This window comes from Habropoda laboriosa, unplaced genomic scaffold, assembly GCF_001263275.1.
Source record: "Habropoda laboriosa isolate 0110345459 unplaced genomic scaffold, ASM126327v1 scaffold193, whole genome shotgun sequence".
NCBI lineage: Eukaryota > Metazoa > Arthropoda > Insecta > Hymenoptera > Apidae > Habropoda > Habropoda laboriosa.
This window is the reverse complement of record NW_017100342.1, coordinates 1,181,210-1,183,330: the sequence shown is the minus strand read 5'-3', so window position 1 is coordinate 1,183,330 and position 2,121 is coordinate 1,181,210. Positions and strand designations below refer to the sequence as shown.

Here is a 2,121-nt window from a genome sequence, read left to right as displayed (position 1 = left end):
TTATTGTTAGAAGAATTCGCGTTATATTAACCCTTCCGTGACCAGTGGGACGCATACGTCCCGCTTGAATACTGGAATAAAACTTCATCTCAATTTAGCATCCATTATATACGCAACGATCGACAGATAAATAAGAAATTCCTAAAAAAAAAAAAATTCAAGTCGGTGAATTTTTGTTCACTTCTATCGCACTTCTTAAGAAAACCAGAATTAACTAAAATTCGTTAGAAAACATTGCTGAAAAGTACTCTACGTTAAAATTCAAATTGTCGAATCAATTGTAAACGATCAAATGATCACTAATGAAAGAGATTCTAATTGATGAATCAAACTCTGGGAAAAAAATACTTGTAGTATTATTTTAAGAATGAAATATATGCTTGAAGGCATTTTAATAGTTAACATGATAAGTTGAAACTTTGAATCAAGCCGCTTAAACTCGTTTGGGAATTGCATTCCTAGACGATGCTCGTTGTTCTGGAACTAGGAAGCATTTTTGCGGAATTGTTCGCGATGAAGCTCGTTTGATGTCAGCACGTAGGGACGAGTAATGACATGCTTCTTTTTGCCAGCTCAATTCATGAGTTCAGCAGACGGCAATCAGTGTGATGAGTGATAACAAACAACAATTACTATGTGCAGCCTGCGGCAAAAGGAGAGAACTAAAAGACGAATTGGGCCATTGGCGGTGCACGTGGGAGGAATGACACATTGTAATATGAGAATGAAAGTGCAGCTTTATTACTGTTGCACTTGTTCATATAAGTGGATGTATTTAGGATTCATAACTATTTCAACTAGGAATTTTGTAATATTAGATTTATAATAATTAAGAAGTGTATTTTGTATAAAAAGTATAGTTTTTCAGTTAATTTACTTGACTTTTACTATTTTGCAGAAGCTATCAGCAATAAGAATGTTTATAACTAAGATGAGAATTTTTTATTTTGAAGAATAAGAGTTAATTAACATTTACTCTGTAAAAGTAAAAAGTAAAACAAATTTAAGGAATGTATTTGTCATTTATTATTGTAGTTTGAGTGATAATAATGTTGGTTTTGTAAAATTAGAATTCATTACTGAATTAGGAATAACCATCTGTTAAAGCAAAGTTCTGTGTTTATCTTTTCCTGTTATTAGTTGAAATGAAAAATAGCTAGCTATAAAAAAGGGTAGTGATAGTGATTCTAATAACAAATACATATATCAGATGTGGCTAACTAATTTAATATTGCATTACTGTTTAACCAGAAATGCAAAAAACAAAGTTGATCACAAGAAAAAATTAAATTAAAGTTTAGAAACACTTTATAGTCATATATCAGATACGTGAAATTTGTGGTGTCGTAAAAGCTTTAATTTAAAGAAAAATACATTGTATATAACATTTGTTCTTACATTATTAATAAAATAAGTGATTTCATTTAATACTTAACAAATTGGTAAGATCGTTGGCATGAATACTGACATCTATCTGCCAGGACTAGTTCATTGTTGCTTATTCAAACTGCAGCATAATAATCACACAAATGTAAAGTATAATAAAACAAATACAGATTAAATAGGGGTAGAAATTCTGAATTGTACATTTTAGGCAATAGTAAATGAATATTTCAAAGATATTAACCTTTAGGCTACTAACAGCGACTATTATAAAATTTCATCAACGCTAATCGTGCTCGCTTATTTAATGTGGTATTATTAAAAAAATATTGTTAAATATTGTATGTTGTTAAAATTAAGCTTTAAAGTCATTTTATTTTATTATTTCTAGTAGAAGTGACATAGTTTTAATAGTGAATATCTTATTGGGAATAGTAAAATAGGACTAGAAGCACAAAGAAAACTGAAGTTCAAATGGCACTTTGTATTCTCTATTTAGATTCTTCTTATGGCTATTTAACGTGATTTCATCTCTTGCTTAACACAGGAAGTAAATGCTTGTAAATGCTTGAGACGTTGTTGAGACTTCAACATATGAAACAAAAAAAACATACAATTAGTGTTTAATTACTATAAATATAATAGTTATTACAGGAATAGAAGTCTATTATATAGTAAATCTTTGGAATGTAATGAAAAGTTTAATGAAATGTTAAAGAAAATAAATTTGTATCTTGT

General features: G+C 29.0%; 1 protein-coding gene across 1 annotated transcript in view; it reads right to left on the bottom strand.

The window, feature by feature from the left end:
* Positions 1–1,899: 1,899 nt before the first annotated feature.
* Positions 1,900–2,121, bottom strand: part of LOC108574510 (calcium uptake protein 2, mitochondrial) — a 30,459-nt gene continuing 30,237 nt past the window's right edge. Inside the window, exon 12 of the mRNA XM_017937119.1 lies at positions 1,900–1,968. Coding sequence (XP_017792608.1) covers positions 1,900–1,968 — 69 coding nt within the window. The remainder of the gene's footprint in view (positions 1,969–2,121) is intronic.